Source organism: Columba livia, chromosome 9 (genome assembly GCF_036013475.1).
Source record: "Columba livia isolate bColLiv1 breed racing homer chromosome 9, bColLiv1.pat.W.v2, whole genome shotgun sequence".
NCBI lineage: Eukaryota > Metazoa > Chordata > Aves > Columbiformes > Columbidae > Columba > Columba livia.
The window spans coordinates 9933799-9949392 of record NC_088610.1 but is presented as its reverse complement, the minus strand read 5'-3'; the positions used below and the strand labels follow the sequence as shown (position 1 = coordinate 9949392).

General features: G+C 40.1%; 1 protein-coding gene across 3 annotated transcripts; it reads left to right on the top strand.

The window, feature by feature from the left end:
- The first annotated feature begins 6148 nt into the window (after positions 1-6148).
- TTC14 (tetratricopeptide repeat domain 14) lies at positions 6149-15083 on the top strand. 3 transcript variants are annotated; one of them, XM_065072925.1, is made up of 12 exons: positions 6149-6381; positions 6476-6597; positions 6840-7039; positions 8023-8107; positions 8197-8326; positions 8927-9079; positions 9737-9808; positions 11062-11181; positions 11256-11378; positions 12071-12188; positions 13074-13183; positions 13652-15083. In XM_065072925.1, the coding sequence occupies exons 1-12, from the start codon at positions 6218-6220 to the stop codon at positions 14598-14600; spliced, it is 2346 nt and encodes a 781-aa protein (XP_064928997.1). In that variant the 5' UTR covers positions 6149-6217; the 3' UTR covers positions 14601-15083. The 3 variants fall into 3 exon arrangements, 1 of the variants encoding a protein (XP_064928997.1); XR_010474463.1 differs by lacking the exon at positions 13074-13183 and having other exon boundaries at positions 12071-12607; positions 13652-13836; XR_010474462.1 differs by lacking the exon at positions 13652-15083 and having other exon boundaries at positions 12071-12607; positions 13074-13154.
- The last annotated feature ends 511 nt before the right edge of the window (positions 15084-15594 follow it).

Sequence of the window (15594 nt, the reverse complement as noted above, 5' to 3'; positions counted from 1 at the left end):
ACAGAAACATTATATTTTTCACATTTCAAGCTGCTTCTTGTTTCTGCTTTAGATTTTCAGTTGTTGCAGAGCTTCTGTTCCCTGTCATTATGTATTTGAGTTCAACTGCCTCAATAAGACAAGAATATAGAGAAAATCAACAGATGTACATTACTTACATTTCAACAGCCCCAACCAAACAGTGTCTGGAATTTGACACTTGATTGCACTGATGTGTTGTAATTAATGCTTTCCTAATTGCAGACAGAAATGACTGATTTCTGACTTTCATGCTTGACCTGGAACCTGCTGAAGTCAATGGGAGCCCTCGCAGACTCCATCCAAAATCCATCAGAAGCACTACCCATAAAAAACAGTGGCAGTTGTTTCTGTCTCAGCCTTTGTGACTTGTTCACTGAGTCAAAAGGCAGACTGGGACACCAGGCAACAGATTTTACAAGTTTTATGATACAAAGTGGGAACATAATACATACATTATAAACCTAAGGATAATGATGAAGTTCAGGGCAGATACATTTTTTTTTTCATGACATTTTAATTTACTTGCAAATCAGTTTAGCTTTCTGGATTTAACACTCTGAGGAATTCAACCAATTTTTAAACAAAAAACCATCAAACACATACATCAGTTTGGCATTTCACTGTTCCATTCAGCCTCTGCTCATGGTTGTTGACTGGAAAAACAAACCTGATCTGTCAGGAGACCAATGAATGTCTACACATGAGGGTTGCTACTTATGGCTATTAGTTACTGGAATTATACCATCCACATAATACTGCAATTAACTTCTCTTTCTATTTGCAAAAGTATTTGTTCATCACTGTATTTCCAGACAATTCTAATTGAGATAAAAATTAATTGGAAACCATGTCAGACCAACTCAGCTTATCAGCTTTAATGGGAGTTTCACCTGCTTAGGACTAAACTTATTTTTTTGATACTTTTAATTTGTTTTAAATAAAGGTAAGCTTATGTATTAAATGAGAGCAAACATGGATGTAATTAATCTGTGTTGTGAAGTTGCCAACTGTTTAATTCTTCATGAGTTAATTAAAACAATTTTTAACTGTTCAGTTTTAATTTAGTTTAAATACTGACAAATTGTAAAGAAGAGGCTGATATTTAGTTTGTAACAACGGTTACACGCCTGGTTCATTACAAGCAATTAAGAAAACAACTTCTGATATTCGTTAATTGCTCTTTAGTCAGTATTTATTACATGTGCTGTGCAGATGGAATGTTAGAGCAACTGACCATGGGGTACAAAAAGCAGCACTTTGCTTTACCATGAACAGAACAACTCCAACCAGTTTAGATCTTCAAAATACTTCAGAGACTTCTTTGAACATCTTTGGAAAGTTCATTTATGTGACCTGACAATTTAGAAAGCTGACAATTGCTGGAGAAAGTATTTTACGATTTACAAACATGTATACAGCTTTATTATGGATAAGAGACTTAATAATTCAGAGTATTTGCATGTTTAAACATCTCCTTGTAGTGCTTGTAGACTTGAAATCAAATATTCTTACTGTATTTTGTTATATGTTGGAAACAAAATTTGGGGTTTTAAGTAACAATCTACTCTGCTGACTGGGAAGTTGTGATGCTGTAAGTTGCAATGACTTTAAAACTCAGGAACAGGATGACTCTCCCTTGCTACAAAGCAGTAGGTACTATCAGTCTGTGAAGTGTTAGAAGCTGGAAAAATCATTAAAAACCCCCCTAAACCTGCCTGTTTGGCGTGCCTTCTGCTGAGTCCCTTATGTATCATAGGAATTTGCTCTGTAGGCAGTATTTCTAGATATGTGGCAAGCTGTACAGGTGGGTGTATACATATTGTCTCTGTCATGATTACCACTAAGTTGCGTGACTGGTGTTCCTGTCAGAAAAGCAAACCTTCATTCATGACAGCCTGTTTTTTCATAGTTAGGTTAAAAAAAATGTCAAATCCAGTGTTTCCTTTAGTAACATTTTCACCTGAAACCTTCAAACACTTGTCAGTAATCTGCAGGCACAAAACACAGCACTAAGTGCACAAGCAATAATCCTTGCAGCCACACAAAGGCTCAGCAGTGCCACTGCCTGCGCTTTGACAGAAATCACCACAAGTCAGAGGGGGTTCTCACTTGACATTTCTTAACTATTATTTCTGTTGTTTTCTAACAGGGCCTAATGGTTGATTCAGAGCCTGGGCAGTTTCCACGGTCTGTCTTTGCATATTTATCATGTGCAACCGACTATTCTTTGTCTACACATTTCCAGAAATCCAAGACACCATAAGCAGGTGCTCAGCTTGTCTCCAGGTGAGTCACTGGAACCGTACTCTCTCTCACAGACCATGCCAAAGTTGGCTTGAGTTGTTGCATCACTCTGGGTTTGGTGTTGTTTTCACACCTTCATATTTGGCAATCATGACTGCAGACATAATGTTTCGCTCCAAGTAGAGCTACTAACTGGCTAGCAATTATTTTGTGCTGAACCTCACTTTATCACTCTCGAGCTAAAATAAAATCTTGGATATCGTGTCATCTTTGAACAATCCGTTTGCTGCTTCATAAATTAACAGAAAGTCTGGGCAGCAGGACAGCTTTTGGCAGAGTTCGCAAAAATCCAACAACACAGCTGGAAGTATAGCTCTTCATGTTAATTCTCATTAGTTCTATTAGTTTCATCTTTCTTTGCCCAAAGAACATATTTAGCTTAATATTTCGTTCCCACTTGCAGGAGGCTAAAATTTACTTCAAATCTGCTGAAACTTTGCAGAAAATAATACTTTGACAAGCATGATCTTGGAGGATCTAATCTTTTTGTCAGAGACAACATGTAGTTCTTGTCACAAAATCCTTTCCTCCCTGTGATTTTCTTGTAGGCTTTGCCACTGATAATGGGTACTTGGGAACATTTGAAAAGCAACTTGACCTTGTTGCATTCAAACTGTGCTTACTCAAGTCTGATGAAAATCTGCGTAGTTTTCACATAACTGCTTTGAAATTCTATCATGCCTACCAGTTTTTGGGCTGTTCGGGTGACCTAACCCTGTGAGTGTGACCCTGGGTTCAGAGCTAGCTTGGTGTAAATTCACGCACTTGTTCAGACATGCCTGGTTTCAGAGCATTTGGAATGTTCCTCTTCAAGTAGGATGATGTGTTGACTTGAATCACTTTCTTCTGCAGAATCAGGACTCTTCCTGTCAGCTTTGTTTATTTAGCATTTGGGATGAAGCACTATTTGTCCAGGCAGTTCCTAAGTCAATGGAGCAGAGGATTAATGATATTGTAGGGTATGGAGCATGTCCCCTCCCCAAGCCTGGGTCTCTTAACTTGTATGTATTCCCCTGGGTTTATTCCATACTGTCCCCTTTAGCATTATCCCTGTCTGAAGTGTGGTGGCTGCTATGACCTTCTATCAAAAATATTTTCTGTTGGGTAACTAAAATAAAACTAGTAAAAACTGAAGAGGAAAAAAAAAATCACCACTGAAAATGTGCAGAGATGTTTTTAAAAGCACAGTGGATATCCAGGTAGTATCCCATGAGATAAAAGGATGGCAAAGGCTCCTGAGTGCCCTGAGTGAGGTGGAACACCACACAATGTGCCATAGCCTTGCTTTGCTTCTGAGTTCCTTACCATAACCTGAAAAATAGGAAAGAAAATTACAAGTTCATGCTTACATACCCTGCTCCAGCAAAGCTCTTTCTAAAGATCGCATTATTTGTAGTATTTCAGTTTGTTTAAGATAACGCCAGAATTTGTTTGGCCCAGTTAGGGAAAGGATCACTTTAAATATGATGTTAATCCTCATGTTCAGGGGCAACTAATCTACATTCTGTGTATTAATATGATATAAATAATTGAATTTCCTAAAAAGCAGATGATTTCTACTTAGAGATGAATATGTCTGTAAGAAAAGTCCATAATAATAGGTAGTTCAGCTCTCACAATGATTTTTGCTGGTATGTGAAGTCCAAAAGCCACAACACATTTCAAGTATTTATTCATAATGTCTTACTTCTTGTATGTTGTGTGTGCATCTGCATATTAGACTGGAGAAAAGCAGAGTTTGTGTTTCAAACTTATTTTATTGCTGGCTCTTTGTATTTACTAAGCAACACAAGTTAGCTCTTCCTCAAAATACCATTCCCTCAAATAAAGCTGCCATAATTTGCAATAGTGCAACACAGTTCAGGACATTGCACTTGCAGTCTGATTCCCTTTCTGCACCAGATCTTTGCAGGTGTATTAACCTTTCCATGTCAATCTCTCTCTAATCCATCTTAACGTCTAGAAATTTCCATCTAGCATTCAGGGTTTTTTTTTCCACCATGGTAAGCGGAAATCAAAGTATGCGTGTGGTTTTATATAGATCAGGAAGACTTTAAATCAAAATCCTGACAGCTGTTTGGTACATAGTGAGTGTCCTTTATCTCGTTATATTAAAACAGGAGAACATGAAATGAAAATAAAAGATAAATTTGCCCTTCTAGTGTCTTACTCAAGTCTGCTATACCAGCAATATCCTTGCTGGCTTTGAACTGAGCTTCTGAGACCAGTGTCTTTGATATGATCCCTGCCCTCTCAGTCATGCTGCTTCCTAGAGGAGTCTGTGTCACTGATCTGCTGACAGCCAGATTGCTATTTTTTCTTCAGCGTTGTACTGAGGGTAGAAGTGACATTATGCTGTTTGCAGTGGGGTTTCTTTTCCTTCCCTGCCCCCACCCATGCCCTTTTAAAATTAATTATTAAATGCAATGCCATGGACAAATTATTCTTGGTGAGTGAGGGATCTTTTTAATAGACTGAGATTAATTCCAGCTGGTTTTAAGCACCTTTCTCCATTAGCTAGAGGAGGTGATTAGCATGAAGAGCCTCCTGAGTTAAGTGTCCTTTTAGCATCTAAAGTTGGCGCTGGTAAACTGAACCACCAAATCCTGAATTAGGCCTGTTTTAATGGCTCAACTATAATCTCAGTGCATTATCTTTTCCTGAGATAATTGCCTATTTTCCCTAGGTTTTAGTAAAGCTATTCTGACGAAGCAAGCCAGAACATCTCTGACCCACACACTTTGTTTCCTTTGTATGAATTTCTGATGAGGGACAGACCAAAGCACCTGCATTATGGACACGGTGGTGGTTTCCTTCAACCTGAGCCCTGTCACCCCCTGGGGTGTCTGTGATACCCCTTTGTTTATTCTCTTTGTATTAATTAGTACAAACATGTATGAACTGTGACTAAAAGCTAATTGAGAACTTCTTGAGTGAAGTGTCTCCTCAGATCTGAACCATCATAGAATCATTTTGGTTGGAAGAGACCTTCAGGATCATCGAGTCCAACCATAACCTAATTCCAGCACTGAACCATGTCCCTAAGAACCTCGTATATGTGCATTTTAAACCTCTCCAGGGCTGTTGACTCCACGGCTGCCCTGGGCAGCCTGTTCCAATGCCTGACAGCCCTTTCTGTGAAGAATTTTTTCCCAATATCCAATCTAAACCTCCCGTGGTCCAACCTGGGGGCATTTACTCTCGTCCTGTCATTTGCTACCTGGGAGAAGAGACCAACACCCTCCATGCTACAACCTCCTTCCAGGCAGTTTCAGAGTGAGCCGGTCTCCCCTCAGCTCCTGTTCTCCAGGCTGAACCCCCCAGTCCCTCAGCCGCTGCCATCACCCTTGTGCTCCGGCCCCTCACAGCCTGTCGCCTCCTCTGCACTCCTCCCTCTGAAACAAACACCGCCCAGAAGCAGCGCCTCCTCAGGACGAGATACACAGGTGAGGAAGCGCTGCCTTTTCTCTTTAAACATCTGTATTCGGTGCCACCGTTGCACACAGACACTCGCCGGCCCCGCCCCGCCCCGCTCCCGTCCGCCGTGCTCAGCGGGGCCGCAGCGCCCTCTCCCGGCTCCGCGCTCGGGGCCGCTTCTTCGGCGCTGCCGGGCCGGTGAGACTTTCCGCAGGCGCCCGCCATCTGGGTAATTTTTACTTTGGATGTTTTTCTCTTCTATTATTCTCGTGGTGCTTTTCTAACACTGGCAAGGGGAACCCTGGAGGGGGCCCCTCAGAGCGAACCCCACGGTCCTCCTGCTCCCCAGGGGGCGCTGAACACGAGGGTTAACTTTGGCCCCTCCCTCTCCGAGCGGCGCATGCGCGTTGCTTCGCGGAGTCTCCCCAGGCCGGCGGGGGGTGGTTCCGGTTCCGGTGGAGGCGGCAGCAGCGCGATGGACCGGGAGTTGCTGCGCCAGGCGCTGAGCTACCATGGCCCCACGCTGCTCTCGCTGCTCCGCGCCGAGCAGCACGACAACCCCGACTTCCGCGGGCTGCTGCCGCCGCCCGGGGCCGCGCTGGAGCCGCCCCGCGGGTCCCCGCACCCACCGGCCTCCTGGTGAGGGGCGCCGGGGCTGCGCGGTGCAGGGGAGCGAGCGGGCGAGCCCGGAGGGGCCCGTGGGATGTTTCTCACCGGGTTCTCCTTTCCCTAGGAAAGAGAGGACGAGCCTCGACACCGAGATCAAGCGCTTCATTGCCAAAAAAGCCGATCTCCTTTTCGCTCACTCCTGGAAGCCCAACGGGCCTCCGGCCGACACGATCGAGGAAGATGAAGGTGAGGCTGGGGAGGCAGGTGTCGCTCTGTCCGCCCATCGGGGAGTGCGGGGACCCTGCACCACGTTAGCAGAATGTTTAAAAACAAGGCGAAAAATTTTTGTTGCTGCTTTTAGAGGCTGTGCATAAACTTTCTGTTAGTACAAATAAAGCAGATTGCAGCGTGTTTTGCTATCTTGATGCGTTTTGTGTTTTCAGGCTGTAGCTTGGTCGCTTCGTAACTGAATTTCTCATGTGTTGCAGAGTGTTACGCTGTTATGCCTCCCCTGGAACGGTTCATGGACTTTCCCAGGGAAGACAGGAGAGAATTATTTTTTCGAGACATCGAACGTGGTGACATAGTGATTGGGAGGATTACTTCGATTCGTGAATTTGGCTTTTTCATGGTGCTGATATGTCTGGGAAGTGGTGTCATACGGGAGATTTCGGATTTAGAAATCACTGTAAGATACAGCTGTAATCAATATTTTGTTCTTGATAAGTGGGAAGTTGTTGATGTGTTGGTTACTTCTTGTATCTCTTAATGGAGCGATACGCATACAGGTAAAACTGAATTTTGGCATAGTCGGTAGCTGAATTTGTAGACAGTTTATGATACTTTACTGAGTCAGCAAACACTTCTTTTATGACCTGTACTTAATATTTTGTCATAGAATTACAGAATAGTTTGGGTTGGAAGTGACGTTCAAAGCTCATCCAGCCCAATCCCCTGCTGTGTGCAGGGGCATCTTCAACCAGATCAGGTTGCTCAGAGCCCTATCCAGCCTTGAATGTCTCCAGGGTTGGGGCATCCACCACCTCTCTGGGCAACCTGGGCCAGTGTTTCACCACCATCAGTGTAAAACATTTCATTTAGTCTAAATCTTCCTTCTTCTAGTGCAAAAGCATGACCCCTTGTCCTATCACAACAGGCTCTGCTAAAACATCTGGCCCCATCTTTCTTATTGGCCCCATTTAAGTACTGAACGGCCACAATAAGGTCTCTCCAGAGTGTTCTCTTCTCTGGGCTGAATAACCCCAACTCTGTCAGCCTGTCCTCACAGCAGAGCTGTTCCATCCCTCTGATCATCTTGGTGCCCTCCTCTGGCCCCTCTCCAACAGGTCCATGTCTTTCCTCTGCTGAGGGGTCCAGATCTGGACACAGGACTCCAGGTGGGGTCTCACCACAGCAGAGGGGCAGAATCACCTCCCTTGACCTGCTGGCCCCACTGCTTTTGGTACAGCCCAACACACGATTGGCCTTTTGGACTTAGTTCTCTAGAGTTGAAAAGTTCATCGTATATGGCTGCATAGTTTTTATTTGAGCCAAGTCATGGTTTTAACTATCATAGCTCTGGTATGCATTAAGATTAAACTAATCTTCTGTCTTAATCTTGGGGAGGGAAATACATTTGGCTTTGTTTCTGATACTCCTATTTTATTGCAGGCTCTTTGTCCTTTGAGAGATGTGCCTTCTCAAAGCAACCATGGAGATCCTTTATCTTATTATCAAACAGGAGACCTTATTCGAGGCAAGTAGCCACAAAAGTTGTCAGGAATCTGTCTGTTTTAGTTTTGAGACATTTCTGTAATTTTATCTTAACTTGTGTTGTTTGTGTAGCTGCAATCAAGGACGTTGATCGTTACCATGAGAAGCTCACGGTGTCGCTTTACAGCTCAGCTCTTCCACCCAACCTTTCCAGTACAAAACTAGGTGTAATTACTTCTGATGACTTCCCATTACATCATAAGTAAGAATATGTTATTCATCTCTACTTGCTAGGTGTATGTAGAGTGTCTGAAGAGCATCTTTAAACTTGTCAGTTCTGATTTAATTGGATAATTACATACATTTTGTTGTTCATCTCTTCAGCATACTTATTTCTGGATATTTCAGGTGTGGTTGGTTTTATAGCATCTTTCCCAAAATATAAGGAAAGCAAAAAGCCAGCGAGGTATCTGTCACTGGGACTGTGCTAAAACAAAACAGAACAAACCAACAAAACAAAACCAAAAACCTTGGGAGACTGGAATGGAAAATGAAATTCATATAAATTTTAAAATTATCCTTAAAGACAGAAGGACATAGCTATCTGTGTGATTTTGTAAGGTTTCTGTATGTTTTGAAGATACCTAGATGGGTGACAAAACAGGTTTCTGAAGCTGACTTGGGCTAAAGCATGTAAGCTAAAGCATGTTGCTAAATAGTAGGAAAATACAGGCCTGTAAAAGAGAACAGTTTGTGAGCTGTAACAAGTATCAATGTAGGCGGTTTCATCCTAAGCATAAGCATCATAAAATGGAGTATAGTGTCTGCGATTGCATTTGTGTACATTGGTGCTTTTTTAAAGGCGAAGCATGGAAGTTGCTAACACAGGGGAGACTTTCGAAGAGGTTTTGCATCGTTCCCCAGGATTTGCTAATCCATCGATAGTTGAATATTTAGCAGAAAAACTAGGACTAAGTGAAACAAATCCACCGTCTTTGTTGAGAAGTCTTCAAATGTAAGTGATTTTTTTATCTTGTTCCTATCCTACAGCTTTGTGGAGATTATTCTAATCCATTGAGATAGACTTGTGAGTGGAAGTCCTAGGCCACTTAAACCTTTTTCATTTTGATTTGCATGACTGTAGCTTACATGTCCTCAAATATTTAAAAGCAAACTTCTCTAGAGTAAGAAATTTACATTTGAAATTCTCTTGCTCTGAATAAGCAAGTCATTTTATCACACAATGTTTGATACCAAATGCTTTAGGAATGTATTGCTTAAATCTCGTCAATATCTTTGGATTGAAGTAGGATGTTTAAGTTTTAATGTTTTCTGTTAGATGTTTATTTACAGTGTTTATTTTAGCAACAGATCTGACCTTTTTAGTAACACAGGCTTAAAGATATGCAATGATTGATGTTGTGAGCACTCTATATATAAGGCCTCAAAGATGTGAATAAGATATGTGCTGCAGCTGTACTAGTTTGATTCAGCACTTATAGAATGGGTTCAGAAATGGTTTCAGAAATATGAAAGAACATTATTGACTGATGGAGAGCAGTAAAGCATTGTATAACTAACATTTCAGTTTATTTTAACTGCATTGCATATTGTAAGTTTAATTTCTTAGGCTCAGAAGCCCAACTTGGTGTTTTTGTTTTTTATCTTGAAGGAAAAATTTCAATGAAGAAGATTTTGCCCCTGCATTGAGGAAAACACAATCTGCATCTTGGGCCCTGAAATGGTATGCAGTACTTCTTGTCAGAGCTTATTGGTAGCTTAGATTAGGTTGCAGCTTATATTTCTTAACAGAAAGTACACATTGAACGCGTTTTTCCACTGCATGTGTAGTGATGTAACCAGGAAGATCTTATTGAAAGTGACTGTAACTGTCAAGTGGGTACATGATAGATGAATTCTCATGATTCAGTTCCAAAATATGTCAGGTTTAAGGGAGAACTTCTTAGAATATTTATAATATGCTGACCTACTGACGAGATGAGAGTATGATTTGTGACAATACCAAGTACAGGATTTTCCATTTTATAGTTTGGTCTTGAATGACCTAATGCTGTTTGTTGTGCCATTCAAGTCTCAACACATAGATGTAACTAGTGCACTTGCTGTCTTGGAAAAGTTAAATGTATTTCCCTGGCTGCATTTGGAACAGCAGCTCTGGACCAGGGCTGTTGCCTTTACACCATGCAGTGTATTGGGACACACTACAGGATGGAGGCAGCAGAAGTAAGAGATTTCTCCTAAAAATGTAAATTTCTTTGTGGAAAAACTTGAATCTTGAATCTACCAGCTCAAAAAACCAAATCTGGGTGAAGCCTCAGTATTTCTGGTTTCTGTGCTAACAAAGCAGTGTTTTTCTTAAAACAACAGTGTTTTGCTACTTTCTTTAATTGCAGAAAAAGGTGCTTATAATATTAAAGGAAATATAAATTTTAATTTTTAAAAGAAGTCTGTAACAAAAAGTTCTGAAACTCAAGTCATATCAGTTCTCTTCCAAGAAGTTAATCTCTTAGTAAATGTACAAGAAAGGTTCAGGTAATATGAAATACAAACCATCAGAATATTCTCGTTTGAGATGAACTGGTTCAGAGTTTATCATCTCGCCATCTCACCTTGTGTCGTTCATCTAATGGTGATTTTTAGCTTTGGATATAATTAAGCTTGTTACGATTTAATGGTGGTAGGTAACACATGGTTTTGTGCAGAGAAGTGCTTGAACATTAACTCTGTAAATAAAACACAGTGAAATACAGATTTGCAGAAGTGCTCTCTAGTGCCTTAAGATTTTGGATTGAAGACAATATATTGTTAGGGAACTACGTCAGTATCGTATTAATTTCAAATACCGCTGTTAAAACTTGACCTTGTTATCTTGTACATATTAGCCATCACTTTCTGGAACCATATTTTTGAGTAATTGTCAGTATAAAATCTGCATAGGCTAACCGTACATAATAACTTCTAAATATTTTTCTGCAGTGTGAAGGCTGGGGTTGATTATTTTAAGGTTGGGCGCCATGTGGAAGCCATGAATGAGTACAACAAAGCTTTGGAAATTGATCCACAAAATGTTGAAGCTTTGGTAGCACGTGGAGCTCTGTAAGTCTGCTTGTTTCATTGTTTTCTCTACTTTGTGAAAGAGAAACAGCACTAATTTTTTTCTGTTACTCTAGGTATGCAACAAAAGGAAGTCTGAACAAAGCCATAGGTGATTTTGAAATTGCTTTAGAAAACTGTCCTACCCATAGAAATGCAAGAAAATACCTTTGTCAGACACTTGTGGAGAGAGGCGGGCAGTAAGTCTTTAGGCTGTATTTTTGTTTGCTTGTTAACAATTTTTCTCCCAATATTTTTTTAATAACATTCTAGTTAGGACACAAAATGGGATGTTTCTTTCTTGGCTATGTGTTTAAAAAAAAAATAAAAATATTTTGGAAATACTTTTATTTTAGATTTGCTTGTGCCATTGGTTGACACTTTCTCCTCTATCCCAGTTAGAATCCTGGCAAAATACTTGAGGTTTAATCTTTGATGTCCTTTCACTGGTAGGTTAGCAGGCTTGCATAGTGTCTTGTGGAATGTTTGAATATATTCCAATAGGTTTGGTGGTGGTGGTGGGTTTTTTTTTAAGAAATTATTTGTAACAAAATGATGTTCTGTAACTCTACTGAAATGTTGGTTAACCACCGTAACACAGAAGTTTAGTTTTGAATGTTCAGGGAATAGGTTTCTTTTAAGCTGTGTGTTAAGAAGAGAGAGACAGTATTTTGGAAACTGAAATTTCAAATTACTGGTGGTCAGGAGGGAACGTGTCAGAGATACTGTTTAATTTCTTTACTGAGGTGGGCTAAGAAAACTATGATCCATAGCACGCTGGATGGATACAGTGGTAGTGTCGTAGTGCAAACAAGAAAAGTAGTTCTAAAAATAATAAAAAATCATCAAAACCTGTGGCTTAACTGTGTATGAATTATCACTTGAATTTTAGGTTGGAAGAGGAAGACAAACTAGTAAATGCTGAGAGTTACTATAAAAAAGCCTTAAGTTTGGATGAGACGTTTCAGGAAGCAGAAGAGGCCTTAACGAAACTCCGTAAGCATATGCAGGTGATTCTTTACTTTCTCTTCATATAGTCCTCTCAATAACAATAAATGAACATCAAAAATTGTATTGAATGTTTTGGACAAGGAGAGTTTAGGTTGGCAGTTTGTCTTATTCCCTGCTGATCTCGAATAGGCTTCAGTAGTTTAAGGATTGTTCATCTGATGAGATGCCTTTCTGCATTTGCATGTATTTTAATACCTAAGTCTGGTACTGTCACTGTTGTGCTAGGATGGTTGAAACAACACTGAAGTCCGTTTTCCTGTAATACTGATTATGTGTTTTTCTCCAATGCATTTTCTTCTGAATTGGACCGTTGTTGCTGTATCTGACATCTGGTGCTGCTCATCACCAACAAACCCTTGGAACATGATTTCTTACGTAAACTATGCATCAAACTGGTCTGTGAAATTGTTACAAAACGGTTTGTATTCAAACACGGCCAACTTGAATACACTTTTCAATGGGTTCTACCATGTTTTACTTGTAAACTACAATAACGATACTTTTCCTCAAATGTTTTTGGTTTTGTTTTGGGGTTGTTTTTTTGTTTTGTCTTCTCCATCTTGCTAATATTGTTTTTTCTTGCATATTCTATCTATACCTTTTGGGCTCCATGCTTCACGGTGTGCTGGATCATGGGTACCACTACAATGGCTGGTTAAATATATTTTTAATGGAATAAAAACTGCAATATGGTCCTTAATGTAAACCTGATTATCACAATGGCCAATGCCAAACTCCTGAACAATATTAATTCTTGATCTGGGAATCCTGGTAAAACATCCCTGATGTAATTATACATTTGAATGGGGTTGGGAACATGGGGAAAAATACCCGTGTTAACACTTGTAATGTAATTTTTTTTATGATGCTTGGGTTGAAAAAAGAAATCTTTGGAAATGAGGGAGAAACAAGCTGCCAAAGAAGAGAGACAGAAAGAAAAGAAAGTAGAAACAAGTGCAGAAAAATTGCGTAAGCTCTTAAAAGAAGAAAAAAGGTAACTTGGTTATATTCAGTATACTGATAATGTGGCAATAAGTGGAGACAGGACTATGAACAATCCCTTTCCAAACAGACTCCAGCAGTAAGCTCGGTAGAACTTCTACCTAGGTAGGCTGCTTTTCCTCCAGAATTTCTCTGTGGGTAGTATCCTTTAGTGCATATAACCTTTAGTAGAGATCTATATGGAAGAGAAATTGTTTAAAAAACCACTTTGCAATGTGAAGCATTTGCAAAGTGTAATGCCATATTAAGCTGGGAAAGATGAACAAACTGTTTGGTGGTTTTAATCTTAATTTTTTTATGAAGAAATGATATTTGAAAATGTCTTGCCAGATCAGGCTCAGTTTCCATTCATGCTTTACAGTCTGATCTCAGCCACACTCTGGGGAGTACAGATTTGCTTTCTACGTGTATTTTTTGTCTGATAGTGAAGATTATCTCACATGTTAATTACATTTTTTAGGTTGAAGAAGAAAAGGAAAGTATCAACTCCTTCCTCCTCCTCTTCCTCCTCCTCCTCCTCTTCCTCATCAAGTGATTCTTCATCAGATATATCAATTTCTTCTTCCTCCTCTTCCTCTGATCACAAGAAACGTAAGAAAAAACGTCGGCATAGATCTGAGTCTTCCCGCAGCTCCAAAAAGTGCTCATCTAGAGCTTCTTCCCATTATAAAGATCAGAGTAGGAAAGAGGAGTGGTATTCGCCTCCAGCTGATACCTCTGCTTCCTTTCTTAACCAAAATTTTGAAGTGGAAAAACTGCTGGAAAGGCAGGACAGCTTAGTGTGTCCAAAAACAGAAGTAAGAGAGAAAGGCAGACACTGTTCTTTTTCGAGGACTTCAGGTGATGATGAAGACACTTTTGGAGGTAGGTCTGAAGATTCAAGAGATTCTTATAGTAGCTCCAGAACTCTTCCAAGTTGTAGCAAAACTGAAAAATACAGTAAAACTGACAGATTTTTCTCCAGTTGGAGGGGTCCTTCAAGTTCCTATCATAAGGCAGATGATAAACCCAGGATGCATTATTTTAGGAAATTGGAAAGGGATGTCGAGGGGAGAAAAGAGCAGTTTAAAAAACATGGTTCAGGTCAAGACAGGTATTATATGTCTCCAGCAGGGTCTGACCATTCTGGCAGGTCATTGGGAAGGTACAGATCGTATTCTAGCACCTCCTTTCGTGAGGGTGATAGAGGTTATGATAGTGATAGGCATGTGGTAAGTGAGTCTAAGAATAGGAAGAGAAATGATGAGGAGTCTGATGAAACAAAGGAACCAGATGAGGAAATGTCTTTAAATGGTACAGCCCAAACAGAAAGTGGCATTAAAAGAAACCTGCCCCAGAACTTAGTTAACATATTTAATCAAATAGCTGAGTTTGAGAGGGAAAAAGGAAGTAAGCAGAAGAAACAATGAAGTACCCAAGAAAACACTATTCTGATGAGTGTAGTTAAATGAACTTATATCTGAGTATCTCTTGAGGAAATGCATATGAAGAATGATAGGCAGAGTTTGTTCTGTCTTGCAGAATGTCAAAGGATTCTTAAAGATTGTGTGGTGGAAAGAGATGCAAGGATATCTTACATAAAATACCAGTTATTTAAACTCTTTAAGTTTCCTATGCTCTCAGTTTGAGATGTTCCTGTATCGTATTCTCTCTCCGATGGGCTGAAATCCTTGGACAGCCCCGGACTGTAGTTAGCTGTGTAACTCACATCAGATATGCACTTTAACTACAGATGGCTTTTGTTTGTTTTCATTCCCTGGGGTACTATTGACTATTGATATTTTTGTATCAAATTTAACTTCAAGCTATACAAAGGGGATAATCGAGTGAAAATCACATGCCATCAATGTATATAGCTCATTTGATCATTAAATTTTCTTATTTTTTCTCGATTTTGTGTCTTGATTTTTGTTTGGGGTGTTTTATACTGGTGCACTGGTTATATATGCTGCTTAAGTGAACGGAACCTTCCTGTGCCTGTGGGAAGGCAAGTGTATTATGTTATTTAAATGCATCAAATGCATTCTCTAAATAATGTAAAAAACCCAACTGAAGTAGACGAGAGTTTTAAAACAGTGGTTGTTGTGTAGGTAAGTCGAGGTCTGGACTGTTTGGTGTTGGTGTTTTTGTTGGTTGGTATTTGCTTTACAAGTAGCTTGAAGGCAGCGGTTGCATTCATGTGGAAAAAGTCACGCTCTATTTCCAGTGAGTTCTCCAGAGATGGTTGGCAAAACACCTAAGGATCTAATATCTGGCACATACACAACACTAATTGTACGTCAGCTGTAAGTTGTCCATGTAATTCTGTAGATACTAATCAGTTGTAAAAAAAGGTATTGCGTAATTTTGAATAGAAAAAGTACAGCTTTACTGACTTTAATTATATTCTGTCATCTTTCAATT

Bases quoted from the DNA above. Each gene is read 5' to 3' on its own strand.
- TTC14 (XM_065072925.1), top strand. From the start codon at position 6,218: ATGGACCGGGAGTTGCTGCGCCAGGCGCTGAGCTACCATGGCCCCACG. The intron at 7,040-8,022 runs GTAAGATACAGC...ATTTTATTGCAG, and splicing joins TTTCGGATTTAGAAATCACT to GCTCTTTGTCCTTTGAGAGA. The intron at 8,108-8,196 runs GCAAGTAGCCAC...TTGTTTGTGTAG, and splicing joins AACAGGAGACCTTATTCGAG to CTGCAATCAAGGACGTTGAT.